The sequence below is a fragment of the Centropristis striata genome, chromosome 6 (genome assembly GCF_030273125.1).
Source record: "Centropristis striata isolate RG_2023a ecotype Rhode Island chromosome 6, C.striata_1.0, whole genome shotgun sequence".
Lineage (NCBI taxonomy): Eukaryota > Metazoa > Chordata > Actinopteri > Perciformes > Serranidae > Centropristis > Centropristis striata.
The window spans coordinates 27,379,477-27,397,149 of record NC_081522.1 but is presented as its reverse complement, the minus strand read 5'-3'; the positions used below and the strand labels follow the sequence as shown (position 1 = coordinate 27,397,149).

At 36.9% G+C, this 17,673-nt stretch overlaps 1 protein-coding gene across 1 annotated transcript in view; it reads left to right on the top strand.

The window, feature by feature from the left end:
• The window catches only part of LOC131972719 (voltage-dependent calcium channel subunit alpha-2/delta-4-like), a 138,031-nt gene that overhangs the window by 16,514 nt on the left and 103,844 nt on the right, over positions 1-17,673 (top strand). The window contains exons 3-7 of the mRNA XM_059334395.1: positions 3,083-3,199; positions 9,816-9,875; positions 16,431-16,593; positions 16,679-16,810; positions 17,029-17,089. Coding sequence (XP_059190378.1) covers positions 3,083-3,199; positions 9,816-9,875; positions 16,431-16,593; positions 16,679-16,810; positions 17,029-17,089 — 533 coding nt within the window. The remainder of the gene's footprint in view (positions 1-3,082; positions 3,200-9,815; positions 9,876-16,430; positions 16,594-16,678; positions 16,811-17,028; positions 17,090-17,673) is intronic.

The window sequence follows — 17,673 nt, the reverse complement described above, 5'->3', positions numbered from 1 at the left end:
CTTTCCCGGCTTAAATGGGTTAACACCATGAGAAGATAATAAAGCCTTACAAGTACGCAAGTACACTAACCAGCCACTTCATTACGTATACCTGTGCAACTGCTCGTTCATGCAATTATCTTATCAGTCAATCACATGGCAGCAACTCAATGCATTTAGGCTTGTAGACATGGTGAAGAGGAGCTGCTGTAGCTCAAAGCGAGCATCAGAATGCGGAGGAAAGGTGATTTAAGTGACTTTGAACATGGCATGGTTGTTGTTGCCAGACGGGCTGGTCTGAGTATTTCACAAACTGCTGATCCACTTTGGTTTTCATGGTCTGAAGAAAATATCCAGTGAGCGGCAGTTCTCTTGGTCTTGTTGATGCCAGAGGTCACAGGAGAATAGTCAGAATGGTTGGAGATAATAGAAAGGCAACAGGAACTCAAATAACCACTCGTTACAACCAAGGTCTGCAAAAGAGCATCTCTGAACACACAACACATCCAACCTTGAAGCAGAAGACCACACCGCCACTATATCAGTTACACCTTTCTAGCTGATGAGCTCATTTTAAGAATGTGTCTTTTTGTAACAAAAATAACTGAATAACCTCTTCACAGGGATTTCAGTCTTGTGTAAAAACTTGTTTTTAGGATTAACATTGTGAGCTTTTTCATGTTTTACAATCTATTCAACTGTTAAATATTGTGAGTTGTTCCCCAAAATATTGGTTCCAGTTGAGAGTTTTAGTTGCATGTAGTTTAAATGCTATTTCAAAAGCATTTTCTACCACCAGTATCTACCCACAGATACGGAAATGAGAAAAAAACGTGCTAGTTTCAATTATTGCTCGTTTATTTTAATGTTAGGCTTTTCAAGCCACAATTGCTCAAAATAAGTATATTTGGACTTATTTCAACATATTATTGGTTTTCCAGTGCCAGTATATTTTTACTTATTTAAAGAATTCTTACAAAGAAATATGTACTCTCTCATCTCTCAATTCTCTCATTGCTCAGCTGGCCATCGGTTTAACCAAACACCCACTAAACAATCATCATTCTCAACCTAAAGATGCAGATTAGTATATTTCTTGAGAGAACAACATAATTCATTATGAGAACCTAAATTAAGGCATATGTTTTTTTATTTGCAGCTGTTACATAATCAGAGCAGACAATCTCTTCTTATAATAGCCTAAGATGAGAGGTTTTCATTTCTCTGCTTCAGCCAGCAGCTGCTCAAATAAAGCCTATTATGAAGGCAGAGGTAAAGACATTATTAAGGCCATCCGGTTTGCTGCAAGACTTCCAAGCCTGTCCCACTGCAGATGGTGACGCCCACAGCATCTCAAATAGCCCACAGACACCGGTTGACAGTCTGTTGTCCAATAATGGCCACTCCTAGGTCTGAGAATTTCAACTTAAATCAGTTGATATAGTTGTGAAAACGCTTTCTTTGCACTCTGGCATGGAACTCCTGATCTTTGATACACTGTAAAAATGTCTGTAGATTTGATGAAAAACTGCTAAACCATGACAGTAAAAGACCGTAAAATGATAAATGGGTTAATTCAGTTTCAGTAACAATGAAACACCGTAAATGTATATATCAGCCAAACTAGTATTTTTACAGTTTTGTTTTTTGAAAAACTGATTACTCCACTGTAAAATACACTGGCACCAAAAACATACTGTAATATTTAATGGTAAAACCTTTAATTTATGCAGCATTTATAAAATATTTTCTTGTCAATTATATGGCAGAACAGCGTTTCTTTTGATGGGAAAACGTTTTATTTTTTACGGTATATGGAATGAAATGACAATCTGACATGAAATCAACAGTCCTAATATCATTTTACCGTAATATTATAAAAACTTGCACCGTATTTATTACGGTAAAGTCCTAGGAAACCACAGCTGCTGTTTTTTACTGTAAAAACAAGTTTTGTTTTTTTAAAGTGTAAAGTTTTCAAGTAAGAAGAGGAAATCCCCTTTTGTTGTCTTATGTAAATTGGTTGATTATCTTCAAAACTACTTTTGTCAAGATAACAAAATAATCTCGTCATCATAAGATAACGCCATTTTAAATAATGCAAGCTTGGCCGTTCTGAGTTTCTATACGGGAGTCATTTTACAGTCAACACTTCTTTTTCTGCAGAACGTTTCATTTTAAAATTCCTTCAACATTTTGGCCTTCGATCCAAAAACAGGCTGAGATTCATCAGCCTGGAAATAACCTCCATCAGTTACAGTTACAGGTGTTTCTGTGTGAATGGATGCATATCTGCTGAGGTAACACCAAATGTCTGGCTCTGCATGTATTCGTGTCAGTAAATGGGTTGCTTGGACTAATTGGGATTTGCCATGACTTAATTGAGTGATCCAGAGTGTAAATAACCAGACAGGGCTGTCCCTCATCGCTCCTCTGAGCTGGCTGATCTCCACCTCGAGCTTCTTGATCCAGAGAAAGTGACCTGATTACCTTAGAGAGCCTTGCTGTAAAAACAAACATCACATCACAGCGAACGATTTAATCTGAGAGTGAGTCTCTCAATCCGAATTATCTGACAAGAACAGCAGCATTAGATCAATGTCACTATTTCACCTTTTTACCTACTTTGTCGAAACATTCTGGAATCAAAACAAGCATTGGAGTGAAAAGGTTTAAAATGTTCCTTCATTTGTGCTACAAACAAGATATGATATTTCATAACTCATTTGCAAATTATATTCTGAAACCCTTTGCTTAGTTTAATCAAAATCCTTTTGAAAACACAAACAGTAGAATTACATTAGTTTCTTCACTACAAAAAGTGCAGAAACTAAGATAAAAACACTAAATCTGAGGGAAGTGATATTGCTGCATGGACAGATAATTTCACTTGACAAGAAGTGTTCAACATGCTTATTTCTAGATTTAATAATTTTCATTTAAGAAATCTTGTCAAGTGAAATTATCTGTCTATGCAGCAAGATCATTTCCCTCAGATTTAGTGTTTTTATCTTGTGTTTAGACACACCTTTTTTGCAGTGTGAAGTTTAATATACAAATCAAACAAATTATATAAATCAAATTTGTATTTGTTTCCTCTCAGAAATTGAAGGATGTGGAGTCCATCGTGAAGATCGTGGAGGTGGATGGAGGCGACCTGGTGAAGGAATACTCGGATGAAATTGAGCGAATGTTGGGAAGCAAGATGAAGTCAGTGAAGGTGAAGACGAAGAGGAAACTTAAATGTGATGCACAAGACAGAGTGCTGCATGGATCAGAGTGATTAATGTCACATTTCTCATGACGTTAGGGGACGAGGCAAAAAGCAGGATCCCTATTCCCCAGAATGCAAAGCACTTCTGTATTATCCGACTGTATGTAAAGATGGACAACCAGTCACTTCTCAAACTGTACAAAAATGAAGGCAAAATATCCCAAATTATTCTGCACTTATGACAGCAAGAGTCTGTGCCAGGGATGGGCAACTGGCGGCCCGGGGGCCACATACGGCCCGCACCCTCACTTGAAGTGGCCCTCAGTACAACTACATGCATTTGAGCACGAAATCTTAAAAGTGCAGTGTAAAAATGCACAAAATTACTTCTTATTATTAATGTTGGTCTGCTGTTCTTACACTGAAAAAAAAAGAAATCACAGTAAGTGGTTGTTTTTTATTTGCTTCAAACCTTTTGTATTCCTATTTATACTGTTATACATGCATTTGAGCATGAAATATGTTAAGTTACTGCAACGTAAACATATTTAAAATTGCAGTTTCATCATATCTGGTTAAGTGCACGGTCCTATATGTGGACCTGTGGTAGTGACGATGAAAAATTTTGGCCCCCTGCAGCATTTAAGTTGCCCATCCCTGGTCTATGCAGTAATGTGTACATCAGTGGCAGACTCGGGTGGGGCAGGAGTGGCCCCCCCCCCTCATGCCTCCATGGTTGAAAAAGCGCGATAAAGTGCCTCAAGAGTGGTGAAAACAAGAGGAAGTGCCTTATTGGCTGCTCTTTACACATGAAAAAAATGAATGAGTGCCCTTCAAGTGGCCTTCTGCCCTTCTGGTGCCATGGTCAAGGCCGGATTAACCATATGGGCAACTGGGCATTGCCCAGGGGCCCACGACCTCTAAAGGGCCCAGGGCAGTGTAGGCACAAGCAAAATATCTGGTTATCTCTCGCTTATGTTCAACTGGTCATCGGAGCCGTTGCTTAAAAATTAATTTTGAGGTGACAGGGTGATTTCTGTTTAAAATGAGCTGAGGACCAAAATGCTACTTGATTCTAGATTCTTGATTTTTGTTTATGTCACGTCTTCCTCTGTGATGCCTCTATCAATTCAATACATTTGTGCTGCTGGGAATAGGTGTTGGTAAAAAAATATTGGATGCTGTGAAAGTAGTTGCTTACTTATTTTTTTGGGACAATTGAGGACACTTCCTTCTCTATCTTTTTCTATTTTTTTGTACGGTGTCCTTGAGTGCCAAGAAAGGCACCTTCCAAATAAAATGTATTATTATTATTATTATTATTATTAGGGACCGAGCACTGAAGGTGCGAGGACCCTATTGTAATTGGTCCGTTTCTTATTATTATTATTCATACCAAAAGTAAATCGCTAATTTGGAGCCTTTATCATATTCAAAAACTCACCATTTTGGGAATATACGTCAATCTCCCGTGAAATTTACGTATTCTGGTATTCGTGGGAATGGACCTTGCAAAATGACTCACTAGCGCCCTCTTGAAATTTTCAAAAGAGCCTCACAATATAGGATTTTTTCACCTAGAGACACGACATTTGGTACATACATGTATCATGGGAAGACGCACCAAAAAGTCTCAAGAACCCATACCCGAAAACGAACAGGAAGTCGGCCATCTTGGATTGAATATCGCATTTTTCTTTTCATTGTTTTTGGCCAATTCCATGCCGCATACTTTAACGAACTCCTCCTACAGATTTCACCCAATTCTCTTCAAATGTGGTCAGTAGCATCACAAGGCCTTTGGGATCAAAAGCTATTGAAAGCTTTACTGCCAGTCACACTATGTGGGCGTGGCATGGCGGCAAAATATGGCGTCTCGCCATAAAACAACAGATCTTTATAACTTTTACAGACTTTGTCCCATCTGCTCCTCCTCCAACAGATTTAATCAATTTAAACCAAGATGGCACACTTCCTGTTGGGTTTGAGGTATGGCTCCAAGAGGCTTTTTGGTGCGTCTCCACATCATTCATATGTGTACCAAATTTTGTGTCTCTACGTGAAACCTACTGCTCGGGCTAGGCGTAAAACATGTGACATCCTGTTGCCAGCGGGGGGCGCTATGACTGTGTGTCAATATTGACACGTGGGTGTGTTCAGGGCTGGCCCCTCATCACGTGTGAGAAATTTGGGACAGATTGGACAATGTATGGTGAAGTTATCCAGTCTGGTGATAGATGGCGAGACGCCATATTTTGCCGCCATGCCACGGCCACATATTGTGAAGGTCAGTAAAGGTGTTGATAAGTTATGTTCCCCAAAGCCTTGTGATGGTACTGACCAAGTTTGAAGTCAATGGGATTAAATCTGTTGGAGAAGTTATGTAAAGTATGCAACATGGTCATTTTATGAAAGGGGGCGTGGATAAAGCATAAGTGGCAAAAAAAATTGAAAAAAATGTGATGTAGAAATGCTAAGGGCTGTACTCTGACGAAGCATGAGAAGTTTGGAGCAGATGGGACAAAGAATGGAAAAGTTATAACGATCTCGTGTTTTATGGCGAGACGCCATATTTTGGCGCCATGCCACGCCCACATAGTGTGACTGTCAGTAAAGATTTGAATAACTTTTGATCCCAAAGCCCTAACCCTAATTAGGGTTAGGGCTAGGGTTAGTCTACTTCAAACTTGGTCAGTACCATCACAAGGCCTTTGATCAAAAGTTATTCAAATCTTTACCGACAATTGTCAGTACCATATCAATAATCTGGATCTCCTTTTAACTTAGTGCCAATCATAATCAAGGATGAGGACTATTTCATCATAGCTTTTTGCGTGCTGGTGGGGCCCCATGTTGTGCCCTTTTTATTTTTTCACCCCGGCCCTTCAAACAGTCTGAGTCCACCACTGGTGTACATCATGCCCAGACAGTTTGTTCCAGTATTTAATGCAGAACAAAATAGAACAACACACATTTTTTACAATCTACAACATGAAATGATTATACATACAATGATTATATTTGCCTATTTTTTATGTTTAAAACTGACCTGTGTTGCTTGTTAGCTTACTGTAAGCCAGTAAACTATATTTTTCCACGAATTTCAATATCAAAAACATTACAAACACGTTATGAGTTAAAGCTGGGGTTGGCAGTTTTCTCAGAAAGGAAAAAACCCTCCTCCTGCAGCTCCCTGTAAAACTATTAGTCAATCATCCCAGTCATGATTATAATCTTGATGCTGTTATACATACATAAAATTTGAATAAACGTCCTGTGATTTCAATGCAAACTTGTAACCTTTTATATTACAGACCGTGATTTGAGGCTTTAGCAAACATTTTCTCAACATATTTCTCTTCCTCTCTAAAATACATGGCCAATATTGACACACATTTTAAGATAATATAAGAGATAAGATATTCCTTTATAGTTTATAATGAATCTGGATATTGGGCCATCGCAAAAAAAAATTCTGATGGCTGTGGCGGCCATTTTTAAAAAAAATTGAGGTGGTTACTGGCGTGGAATGCTTTGCCTACCCTACAGCTGCTGTTTCATGTTTTCAGCACCACAAATATAATTTAGAGACATGTTAAAGTGACAAAAGCTTTATTACAGTCTAATAGAAAAGAACATCAAAGAACAACTTTGTATAACATTTTATTAGGTCTTGATATTCCCATTCACAGGCTACGGCCTCCTCTTTGGCTTGTATTCTTCTGTTGCTCCTTAAAAAGAAAAAATAATTTTCAATATTGTATGACCTGCAACAATAAAAATAAAACACATTTAGACAGAGAAAAAAATCATACATTTTAAAAAATCTACTCGGGTTACTTGTAGCAGGTTACTCTTTCTGGCAAAATCCTTGTACTGAGGTGTGTGACTTAGTCAGGCGACAAAAGCACCAAATTTTTTCCACATACTCTCAATCATTATAGGTTTCAATTTTTAGTAGGAGCCACTTCATCAAGATTGCGGTGATGGCAGCCATATAAAGTCTATGAGAAATGCTATATCTTCCAAGCCACTTAGAAGATCAATCTTTGTGTCAAAATATACATTTTTTGGGTCCAGGAATCATTTAAAGCTATTGAGAATACCACTAGATGATTATTTGATCAAATAGATATGTTCTTTTTCACAAAGACTGGGCAACTCGCTTCAAATGCTGCGGCAGGGTATCCTGAGTTGAAACTGTTTGGAATCAATGTTCACGGGAGAGTGTGGATTAGCTGCCATGTACACTGCCCAAAAAAATCAAGGGTACACTTTCATCTCATGTCAGATCTTGATCAACAAATTATTTATAGTGAGTCATCCAGTGATATTCTCAATAGCTTTAAATGATTCTTTGACCCAGAAAATGTATATTTTGACACCAAGATTGACCTTCTAAGTGGCTTGGAAGATATATTGGTTCTCATAGACTTATGGCTTATGGCTTATATGGCTGCCATCTCCTATCTGCAATCTTGATGAAGTGGCTCCTACCAAAAGTTGAAACCTTTGGTGATAGAGAGCATGTGGAAAAATGTTGGTGCTTTTGTCCGGCGTGTCCCCTTTCTTCTCAAATCTGGTCCTAAGCCGCCTGACTAACTGTGATGGAGTTATAAAATACATTTAAAAAAAAAAGAAAAAAAGAACCACATGGGCAAAGAAGACATATGACATATAGTGTATGTGTTCGTGTGTGTGCCTGTGTGTGTGTGTGTGTGTGTGTGCAGAGAGAGATGTCCACATTCCACAGTACATAATTTAACAGTGTCTTATTAAGCTTTCACACCCAACAGCCACTGATACATGTTCCAAGCTAACTAGCTAGCTTAAGTACCTATTTTTGCTATCTTGCTAATTTACTTTTCCGCCAAGGCCCATGATGATTGTTTTTCTCTGCAGCCTTTATGATGTTCAAAGCATATTTTATTCATAACAGGTGAAATAAAAATATTTAGACATACCTTGATGGACAGTCCACTGCACTGCTTGTCCCAGGAAGCAAATGCTAGCTAGCCCATTTGCTAGATAGCTCGATGGCTAGCCCGATTGTGGTGGGGCAGGAAAAATAACTGAAAGAGTGTCTAACTGGATATTTGTTAATTTAATATGTGTATTTACACTTTTTAATTTACGTTTGTATATTTAGTTTACATTTTTTAAATATTTGAAGAAATAATTTGAATATTTTTTGTAATTTTAACGAAGAAAATGACTGCTATGGCCACTTGGGGGCGAATTTGCGATGGCCTAATATACAGATTTGTTTGAAACATATCCACCAACACATCCATCAAATTGTGTGCTTCTATCACAAAATAAACAATTCTTGTGATTTATTGAGCTAATCCGCCCCACAGGGGATGCACATTTTTGGGGGGTGCTACCGACACGTTTAGCCCCGTTGCTCATTCCATGAATGCACGATCCTTACAAGCTGTACCTCGTTGTAAAGGTGACTAATCAGGCTTTCCAACAATATACAATTCATCACCAGTTGGTATTATTAAAAGGGCAGTATTTATTCATTATTGATTTATTCGTATAACAAATGCCTGCCACGGCCACTAGGGGGCGCTTTTGAGGTGGACCAATATCCAGATTTGTTTGAAACATATTCACCAACACATCTACCAAATTTCATGCTTTTATCACAAATTGAACGATTGTTCAGCTAATCCGCCCCACTATTATTAGTTCCACAACTAGGACATTTTCAGTGTTACAGCTGCAAAGTGGAAGTATCAATAAAATAAAATAAATAGAAAGAAGGCAACATAAACCAGAAGAAATAGTATATACAATGTAGACAGACCATTACACAGAGAAATATTGCATGCCTAAGTTACAAAATTACTAAAATTACCTGAATCAAATATTGCACAGTGTGACATGACATTAAAAACTATAGTGTAATATGTATTGTGTTTGTTGTTAAGACTCACTGTTATAAAGTTTTCTATTGTTTGGGTTTGCAGTATAGGCAGTTGTTGCTGGTGTAGTCTTGCATGAGTGTCTGTATTCATACACTGTAAAAAAAAATGTCTTTTTAAGATTTTACGGTGAAAAACTGCTAAACCATGACAGTAAAAGACGTAAAATGATAAATGGGTTAATTCAGTTTCACTAACAATGAAACACTGTATATATCAGCCAAAACAATATTTTTTACATTAAAAAAAAATGCATTACTCCACTGTAAAATATACTGCAATATATATACAAGCCTTCACTGTAATTTTTGCATTTTTTTTGTAGAAAAATACTTTTTTCTCTCTGAAATGTACTAAACACCTTATCTCTAACAAAAATATACCTTAATATTTAATAGTAAAATCTTTAATTTATGCAGCATTTATAAAGTATTTTCTTGTCAATTATATGGCAGAACAGTGTTTCTTTTGATGGATTTTTTTTTAAACGATAAAATATGGAATAAAATGGCATTCTCACAGCTCTCTGTTTTATGTAACCTGTGATGATGACGATTGCTTCATTTTAGGGCATATCAATCTAAAAACGTTTGGAAACCAGCATTATTACCGGGTAGATTATCCTTCACGGCGTACACGTTGTTTTTATTCTCCATTTCACTCATAAAGACTTTTCTGTTTTCTCTCAGAGGTTAGCAGAGTCTGCAGAAGATGCTGACCTGTACCATGAGTTCAACGCTACATTACAGGTCAGTGTTTTGTTTTTATCTCCAGCTGTTCATGTTGTTGAGAAATGCATTGAGGAAACTTTTAAAATTAAATGATCTGACTCCAACACAAAATCCTCACCTATTTCTCTGTGCCAATCGTTTGATGGGGAATGATGAGACGTCTCAGTTCTCAGTTTTACTTCATTTTATTACAATATGTCAAGAAATGTGCAGTTACAGAGTCTCTGGGTTCAATCTACACGTCCCTGACATCACATTAGGCTGGTCAGTTCATGAGGTCTGGACCAAGTATCATTTCCCTAAAATCCAGTTTTATAGCCTAGCAATGTTTACTAAAAATGTAAGTTGAACTCTTCCTCAAAGGTGCCTCCTTTGAATCCGTTGATTTGTCAGTTTAATCAATATTGTGGACACGTCATGTCACCAAGCAGAGAAGACAGTTATCTTTCTGCTCAGCACATCATATCTGTGACCTGACCTGTTAACAAAACATTCAAGACACAACCTCCTGCCTAGGGGCAGCTGTGGCTCAGTTGGTTGGTTGGAGTTGGTTGGCCCCCCAACCGAAGGGTTGGTGGTTCGATCCCTGACCATGGCAGCCTACATGTCGAAGTATCCTTGAGCAAGATACTGAACCCCAAATTGCTCCCGATGCTGTGTTCATCGGTGTGTGAATGAATTCCCAATGGTGGCAGGTGGGGACCGTTTAGGGTAGCTGCTGCCACCAGTATGAATGTGTGCGTGAAAGGGTGAATGAGCGCAGTCTGTAGTGCAGGGTGCGAATTTCAGACGGCCACGACGGCCATGGCCGTCGTTGCCCCACTCTCTGGCCTTGATGCCCTGTGAAAAAATGTTCAATTTACGGCCAAGGTCCCAGGTTCAAAGTTCCAGTAAACACAACGCTAACCCGACCCACTCTCCGTCCTTCCAGACGTGTGCGCATGGCTCATTTGAATATTCAAATGAGCCATGTGTTGATGTGCATCACAGGTAAGCTAGCGGGACAAGCTGTTTTGATATGTTGTGACTGAAGTATGTGGTAGTATTTGACAGGACTTAACATTTACGTTTTTATAGAAAGTACTATTGATAGGTAATTACCATTGTATTTGTCTATTTAAAGTCGACTCGTTAACTTTACATTTTTGTGTCATGAAAACTAGCAATAGCTAGCTAGTTGGGATAGCGCTAACGTCTTCCCTACCTCAGGGAGAAGGGGTGGACATTTAGCTGATGTAAATTTCACCTCAGCAGGTTCCTTTTTTATGGCAGGAGGAGGCATTTCTCTTTCTTTACTCTTAGATGAACAGGCAGGAGATTCATTTTGCCATCTTTTCAAAATATACGGATTTGCCATCTTTTCAAAACAGGTTAATTTGTCATTTTCCAAAAAGGGCCTTTCTAATATATTTAATATATTGTGCATTAATGTTTCTTGGTGAATGAGAATGTTAAGGTATTAATCTGAAAGGTAAAACCAGCGTAATTTAACCAAACGGCCTTTATGCCCTGTCATGTGGCCTTTGTGCCCTTAAAATAAGTGTGAACATGAAGGCCAAATGGCCTTGCCCCTAAAATGATGAAATTCCAAGCCTGCTGTAGTGTAAAGCGCTTTGAGTGGTCGCAAAGCGACTAGAAAAGCGATATATAAGTGCAGGTCCATTTACCATTTACCTTGTTGTGACTTGCAGAGATATTATTGGAGACACTGATTTTGCAATGTGCACATCCAGTCCAATCCAATCCACTTTATTTATATAGCACAATTTTAGCAAACACAAGGTTTCCAAAGTGCTGCACCAACAATAAATAGATAACACAATACAAAGAGATGTAGTAAACAATAGAACAGTAAAATGCAATAAGATAAAATAAATTAAAAATGGGATAAAAATAAATAAAATAAAATGTAAAATGTACTGCCCGCACAAAATAAAATATGCATGTATACAAATAAAAACAAAAAAATATCATAAAATCAACATGAAATTAACACTCTACATGATGTAAAATATAAAACATAAAATATATCTTTTTATGATGATAGAATCTTACTCTAAATAGGGCAGAGGAAGTTTAAGCAGATGCAGTAAATGTATTTAGCTCAATCGTAGTTTAAAAACAATATTAGCACATGATCACAGTAAGCATCTTGCATGCACAGAGAGGACACACACACACACACATATAGTGAATTACGCATGCATAGATATAAAACATACTTTAACAGAGACAGACGACAGAGACAGAATCACAGATTATTCTAACACTGTTCATGGTTGTGTTGGAGTTCTTCTTATTTATTTTTACTTCACTTGAAACCTGTACAGAACTGAAACCTGCAAAGGTTAAATAATCCGTCAAACCAGTCTAAGCTGCAATTTGCCTGTCTCAGCTGTGCTTTAAGCAGAACGCTAACATTAGCATGCTAACTGCGTGTGGATCAGAGGCAACGGCAGATTGAACTTTAAAGCTTCAGCTGACACCTGAAATTAGATTAGATCAAACTTCACTGATCCTGCTAGGAAACTGGGTCAACACAGCGGCAAAGAAGCTACACACCAAAAATATAAACATGTTATACAAATATACAGCAGCACATGAAAGTCATATAAATACACTCAAAAAAGAATACTGAATATTACTTAATTCAATTTTTACACTCAAAAATATTGAGTTAATTTTAAAGCTCTCAAATCGGTTAAACAAAACAGTAATGAGTATATTTAAGTAATATTTTCAAGTACGTCTGAATGAATTGACTTGGCTCAATTACCACATAAATTGAGTAAATGTAAGTGAAATATAATGTCAACCATATGGAAAACCTGAGTAGAAATCAGTAAACAAACTGTGTAAATATAATTGAAAACATTTGTAGGATATAACTGCAAATTTACTTAAAAAAATGTGTTGTACTGACTGATTTTTACACTTATTGTACACTTATTATTACAAATATTTAAACCATGTTATCAGTGAGTCAAATATTAATTTATTTTGTAGAAGTAAACTTAATTTATACATGGATATTTTACACAAAGATTCCTGCTGGAGTTCTACTCATGAATTTTGATGTAGTAAACTCAAATACTCATCATGATGATATTCAGCATTTTTTATTTAGTATGCAGACATATATTACAGTCACATTTACATGCTCCCTGAATCATTTCTTGGAGTGTATTCTTCACTGAAGCATTACATTTAGCAGCAAAAAATGTAGAGTAAAGTAGTTACTCAATAATTCAAAACAGTTATTAGATGACATTCAGCAGTTCTGTCTTTCCTGTTAAACAACCTTACTAATACATTACTAATAAGATTTTTTACTGTTCTCTTTATGGCAGCAGTGTACTGCTAACCTCCAAGTGTATGAAAATAATGTTCCAGTTTAGTGATTTCAATGTTGCACCGCTCTGGGAATGGTATCTTTTTAATGGTTGGATGTGAAAAGGATGGAAATTAGTCATTGGTTTTTGTCTCAAATATTGAAAACTTGTGCATTTTCTGGATGAGAAACAATGGTAATTCATTAAAGCTGTACATTAAAAGTAAATGGCCAATTGGTGCTTATTTATTGCTCAATCCTGATTCCAAATAAATTAGATGTTTTCTAAAACTTAAATAAATCAAAATGCACAGAGTTGCATATCCTTTGCGACAAATATTACATTAAAAACAATAAATTTTACCTCTTAAAACCCACCCAGGGGTCGGCAACCTGCGGCTCCGGAGCCACATGTGGCCCTTAAGGTCATCTGCAGTGGCCCCCTGTGGCTGTGACAAAAAAACAAAAAACAAATTAAATGTATTTTCTGTTCTCTTTACATTTTAATTTCCATTGATTGTTGGTGTAGGCCCAAAGCAATTAGTAATCCTGAATTATAAAAATGTGTTGCTTATATACGTCATTACATTTTATGGTATTTTTACATTTTAGTCAGCTAAAATCTGCACCATAGAGTAATAAAGTCTATGGCTCGGCATCCAAAATCATACTAATATATGCTCATTATTGTTTATTGTTTATTGTTAAACGGATTAGCTGCCACCAAAATGGGACGAGCTAGTCTTCTTGGGGTCAGAAAAAAAAAATCACTGAAGAATTATAATGTAAAAACAATGAAACATTGTAGACATCATTAAAAATCATCAGAAATTATTCAAATAAGTTATTGAATTCACAAGTATTAGATTCATTATTACATTCATACAGTCCATACCCTACTCACAAATTTAAATAGTCCATTCTCAAATGGTACTTGAAAGATATTGTGCTATTCAGCTTATGTATATTCAGTACATAATGACCTATTAATATTATGGGTAGGTTCATTTAGACTCAGTAGGCTGTTTCATCTTCATAGTGAGGCTCAAAATAAGGTATGCGGCTCCATTAGGATATTTTTCTCTTTTTTGGCCAACAATGGCTCTTTATTTACACTGAAAAAAGTGTAACATGCAGTTGTTCATTCAAACTAATAACTGCCATTTAAAATAGGATAAAATTATTGACTTGGTTGTAAAACTCATTCTTTTTGCATTTAGAGACATCAAGTTTGATTTATACTGAACTAAATATACGTCCTAAGGACCCAAAACAAAGTTTTTGATTTCCCTCAAATTTTAATAAATAAATACATTTAATGTAATCTGTTGGCCAAGTGTCTTTTTTATAGAGTTTATAAGGTGGGAAACAAAAATCAGTTAAGTCAAATAAAATGTGAAAAATATAGTTTGGGTATATGTAAATTAATTAACTGGTGTCAATACTAACATTAATTCATTTAAAAGTGAATATATTAGGTTGGTTCAATTTAAATTCATTAGTTTGGTTCAATAACTAAAATGATGAGAAAATAATTTGGATCAAGGCAAAGAATTAAGGTTGAGTCAAGTGCAGTATTATTGTTTACATCAACATAAAATAATCAGGTCATAAGAAGTTACTCAATTTTGATTCTATGAAGTCAAATATTTTAGATGTGATATCTGGACATCATTTTCTTTAGTTTGAGCAAGGTTATACTTTTTTCAGTGTAGTAAAGATTGCCGACCCATGGGTTAGACCAAAAAAAAAGCTGATGTAGTTTCAGTTGTGTTTCAGCCTCACGCTAAACAAGCACATCTGCAGAAACTCATCTTTTAAGGTGTTACCTTGAAAAATGAAGCCTCAAACTTAGACTTTTGCCTCACAGTTCTTCTGTTATAAACTGTATACATAAACTTGTATTTCTTTTTTTATTTAATCCCAAATCTTCCCCATAACTAAACCTACCTGGGCGGTTTAACAGATTAATGTTGAAACTAAACAATACAAACTCTGAATTTGTTAAACTTTTATTCAAGTTTTACATAGCTCATCAACTCCTCTAAAATCAGGGTTGTACATCATGAAGAAGTATCAGTAGGATATGAGAATAGATAACAAAAGATGACATAAAGTATATAAAATAATACGCATAGAAGAAAAGATAATAATGTCCCTACATTATGTATCCTTATTTATTTTATTTTGGAGAGACACCTCGTTGTAATGGCATCAGGATATTCAAGGTGTTTATGATGAAAACCCTTTGTTTCAAATTTACTTTAACCCATTTAGGCATAAAACGCCTGGAAAAAACACCTGGAAAACCTCTGGGCAATTTTGAAAGAACCCTCTAAAACCTGAAGTTTTTCTGGAAATTCAACTAATTTTTCAGCATCTTCAGATAGAAATGAAATTCAAAAAGTATTTGAGAGCTTATACCCGTGGCTTTCATCTAAAGTTAAGTTTATTTGTCAAAACTTTCAATAAAGTTTTTTAAAAAATCAACAAACTCAGCAAATGTTACATTTGACTGAATAAAAATCCTATGAATAATACTAATACATGCCCATTAGCAAGATGCAAACATGATATGACCATTGGAAGAATTAGACATAGTTCTCATGAGCCCACTGTAATAAAAAAAAAAAAAAATCATAATAACAATAAATGATAATAATGCATTTGATCTATATTGCAGTTTTCAGGGTACTCAACGACGTATAAATATAAGACATAAACAGTCTTGATTTCTTATATCATCATCACAATCAATTAGTATTATTATTGCTATTATTTCCAGATGGCCACAAATCAGTCTGTTCTTCGGTGAAATTATGTCGTCTAAAACATATTCCTCATCCATAAATCCCGGTCGATTGGTTCCGAGGGTTCTAAATCCGGATCAGCAATAAAATCACCGGTGCTGTTTTCATCAAGATCTCTTCCGTCACTTACTTCTGAGCTCCCTCCGCTATAGTCGTCTTCCACCATGATTTCAAAGTTCTGGAAAAGTCCCATGTTGCATTGTGACACTCCTGCATGTATTCTGATGCATTTCATTGGCCAAGAGACCGAAAATAGATGGAAAAACTACAAATACTACAAAACGATGTATCCGCTTTCCCAACTTTAATGATAGAATAACGCAACATCGCCCCCGGTTTTAATGGTAGAAACGTGGTAATGCTTTCCCGGCTTAAATGGGTTAAATGTCAGCATCTTATTCTGAAAGGGTTTTCTTAATGTCCTACTTCCAGTTCGATTACTACAACTCCATGATGATCAACACGATGGACGAGGATGGGAACAGTGTTGAGCTGGGTGGAGATTTTCCCCTGGAGGAGAACGAACACTTCAACAACATGCCGGTGAACACACAGCAGAGCGACATCCAGGTTCCCACCAACGTCTACAACAAAGGTCAGGGGTCGTCCTCTCCTCTCCTCTGTAATACCTGTAAGGGCTGACTTTTCTCATGTTGTTTTCTGTCCTTTTCTGTGTGCAGATCCAAACATCCTCAACGCCATCTACAACTCTGAGGCGTTAAACGACGTCTTCATCGGTAACTTCCAGAAGGATCCGACGCTCACCTGGCAGTTCTTCGGCAGCTCTACCGGCTTCTTCAGGATCTACCCTGGTTAGTTAAAGACAGAATTTAATCTTTTCTAAGCTGTATTGTAACTATATTTAAACTGCAGGAAGCAGTATATGCATTATTTTGTCGTCACACTGAGTAACAGTCATACAGCAGCCTGCATAACATCACATAACCTGCATACTGCATACAACCGAAAAGCTACAGAAAATATCTCTTCTAATCTGCAAATGTGGACTGTGTCCATATGTCTCTGTCAGGTATTAAATGGACTCCAGACTCCAATGGTGTGGCAGCTTTCGACTGCAGGAACAGAAACTGGTGAGTTCAGTCCATTATCACATCTACTATTAAATGACAATGATGGTAAAGGTGTCTTAAATCATGATGTCAATCAAGGAAAATCACACTTGAAAGAGGAAGAGTGATCACAAGTCGCAACTACGGTGGCCCTGAAGTGCAAACCACACCAGCAATTCACACAACACACCAGCAATTCACACAACACACCAGCAATTCACACAACACACCAGCAATTCACACAACACACCAGCAATTCACCAAAACACACCAGCAATTCACACAACACACCATCAATTCACAAAACACACCAGCAATTCACCACAACACACAAGCAAGTCACACAACACGCCAGCAATTCACACAACACACCAGCAATTCATCACAACACACCAGCAATTCACAAAACACACCAGCAATTCACCACAACACACAAGCAAGTCACACAACACGCCAGCAATTCACACAACACACCAGCAATTCATCACAACACACCAGCAATTCATCACAACACACCAGCAATTCACCACAACACGCCAGCAATTCACCACAACACACCAGCAATTCACCACAACACACCAGCTGGCTTGTTGTGTGAATTGCTG